The sequence below is a fragment of the Anarhichas minor genome, unplaced genomic scaffold (assembly GCF_050575085.1).
Source record: "Anarhichas minor isolate MPS153535 unplaced genomic scaffold, ASM5057508v1 ptg000122l, whole genome shotgun sequence".
Lineage (NCBI taxonomy): Eukaryota > Metazoa > Chordata > Actinopteri > Perciformes > Anarhichadidae > Anarhichas > Anarhichas minor.
Window position 1 is genome coordinate 165,001 of NW_027466568.1, and position 2,326 is coordinate 167,326.

Below are 2,326 nucleotides of genomic sequence, written 5' to 3' on the forward strand. Positions count from 1 at the left end.
TAAGCGCACGGATTCCCGGCGGCGATGGCCTACTTCTGTGCCAAAACGACCTCAAATGATAAACAACATGCTTCAAAGAGCGAAGTCTCCGACTACCGATAAACACACGGTATGCACCTTTGATGCGAGTCGTCTTTTTCCTTTTTACGCATATTGTTGCGCACCGAGAAGCAGCGACGGCTTCAACTGGACGCTCCGCGTGCCCTCCAGCAGTATGAGTGCGCTAACTTTCCCTGCGAGGTTTCTGTGCAGCTCGGAGCCCCACGGGTGACGGATATGAAATGTTTTCCGGCGGCGCGTAAAAGATATTTGGCACCAAAAGGAACCGACAGTCACCCCGCCGAGAGGGAAGGGCAGCCAGCGGGAAGAGAACCCGCTAATGTCGGTACCAGAGAAGCATGAAAGCGGGCTTATGATCAGGTGTCGTGGTGTTACATGCTAACACGGCTGCTCAGTGTTGACATGAAGGGTCTCCGTGGGCGACGACGGAAGAAAGAAAACACATTTCAGATTCCACGATTCACTTCAGACAAATATGTTAAAATAAATGAGCGGCTGTCACGTGGAGTTTGAGCCTCCTGAAGTATTATTTGTTACTTTTTTTCTTCTTCTTCTTCAAACCCTGGCGGTGCGTGTGCGCCTCCCGCAGGGCGCACAGCTCCACAAACCGCTAATAAAAGAGGTATAATGATCCTCCACGGTCCGGTAACTGCCGTTAATAACAAGTGTTAACAGGGGAGGTCGTCTGCACGGTGAATCATCGCCTGTCACGGAGCAGGACTTCACAAAGCGGCTGAACTCGGTGACCTGGATCCACTAAACTCAGCTTCTAAGAGAAGGAAATCTATCTGCGCTTCAATCTTTACATTATTTAGAAATATGCAGCTTTAAAACTCTAATCAGAGAATCGACATTCGTCCTTTAGACGCTGTCTTGTTTTTATCTCGTGTGAAATAACGTTTACAGAAAACTCCACGAATAAAACCAAAGGAACTGAACCGGCGCTGCGTCTCCAAACATTACCGGCAAAGTCACCGCAAAACGTTTTTATCCAAAACCTAAAAAATAATGCTTTAAGCTCCGTCTTGCATGATATATTATATGAAAAGAAAGCAGAGTAAAGTCACATTTTACGCATGAGAAACACTCCTCAGGAGGATTAGTGATATTTCACAATAAGAGACGCAATGTTTTATATCATTTCTCGTTGCTGCCATAAAACATGAATAACTGAGGCTGTCAGAAGGAGACTGGGTTTGTTTTTGTGCAGTAAATGCTATATATAAATATATATATATATATATATATATATATATATATATATATATATATATATATATATTTATATTTGTAAAGTATATATAAAAACACCTGTGTCTGTCCCAACTCACCTGGACGGATGGTGCATGTCAGTGGCGGGACATCACCGCTGGCTCCGAAAATAACACGAAGACAAATACAAATATGTGTAAATAATATCAAGGCGAGTCCAAACTGGATCCGCAGGTCCAAAGTCAGCAAAACATCAATTTGTAAAAGTAAAATAAAAATAAAAAAGGTGAAATAAATCCCAGAGTTTTTTGCTGAAGAGGAATAATCCGCCTGCACCGGAGCAGGTCACCAGTGTCCCGCTCTCTCTCTCCCGCCGTGCGTTTGTCTGCGGGAGCTGCTCTCCGTGCAGCGGACTGATATGAACACTCCTCCTGCAGACACTATGTACCGCCTCCTGGTGGGCGGGGCTTCTCCCCTTGGTCCATTCGGCCTCCTCTGTCTCCCCCTGCCTCTCGCGCTCTTGTCACACCGGCATCAAACGCTCCGGGGGGTTGGTCTTCACATTATACTTGAATCCCTCAAAAACTGAACCTTTGAATCAACATGTTGTTTATAATAATACATCTATCATATTATTTAGGAGCAGCTCCTGAAGCTACAGTTTGAGGGTCTGGGTGTCTAGCTCAAGGGCACCTCGGCAGTGCCCAGGGTGGGACTTGAACCGACGACCCTCTGGTCCCCTGAGCTCCTCCTACTCCTTACAATAGATTCTATGTGTGATGGAGGTGTAGTGTGTCAGAGTGATGTTCCTCTCCTTAAAGAAACAGCGTGCAGCATTTATTAGCAGAAACAGAATATAATAATATTATATATATTATAATGATATAATAATATAATATTCTATAACTATGGAGAGAACACTACGTAGCACCTTCAAGTGATTTATTAAAACGTTATTTAAAAAAACAAAAACAATGACATGTAAGAAATGATGGACGCTGAGATTCTCAGACAATGTGAGAAATGAAAAATACAGAAGATAGAGCGAGAGAAC

The 2,326-nt window shown here is 43.9% G+C and overlaps 1 protein-coding gene across 1 annotated transcript in view; it reads right to left on the reverse strand.

Moving 5' to 3' along the window:
* bcl2l11 (BCL2 like 11) overlaps positions 1-1,828 on the reverse strand; it is a 38,438-nt gene extending 36,610 nt beyond the window's left edge. The window contains exon 1 of the mRNA XM_076083151.1: positions 1,392-1,828. Coding sequence (XP_075939266.1) covers positions 1,392-1,408 — 17 coding nt within the window. The 5' untranslated portion in view covers positions 1,409-1,828. The remainder of the gene's footprint in view (positions 1-1,391) is intronic.
* Positions 1,829-2,326: the final 498 nt, after the last annotated feature.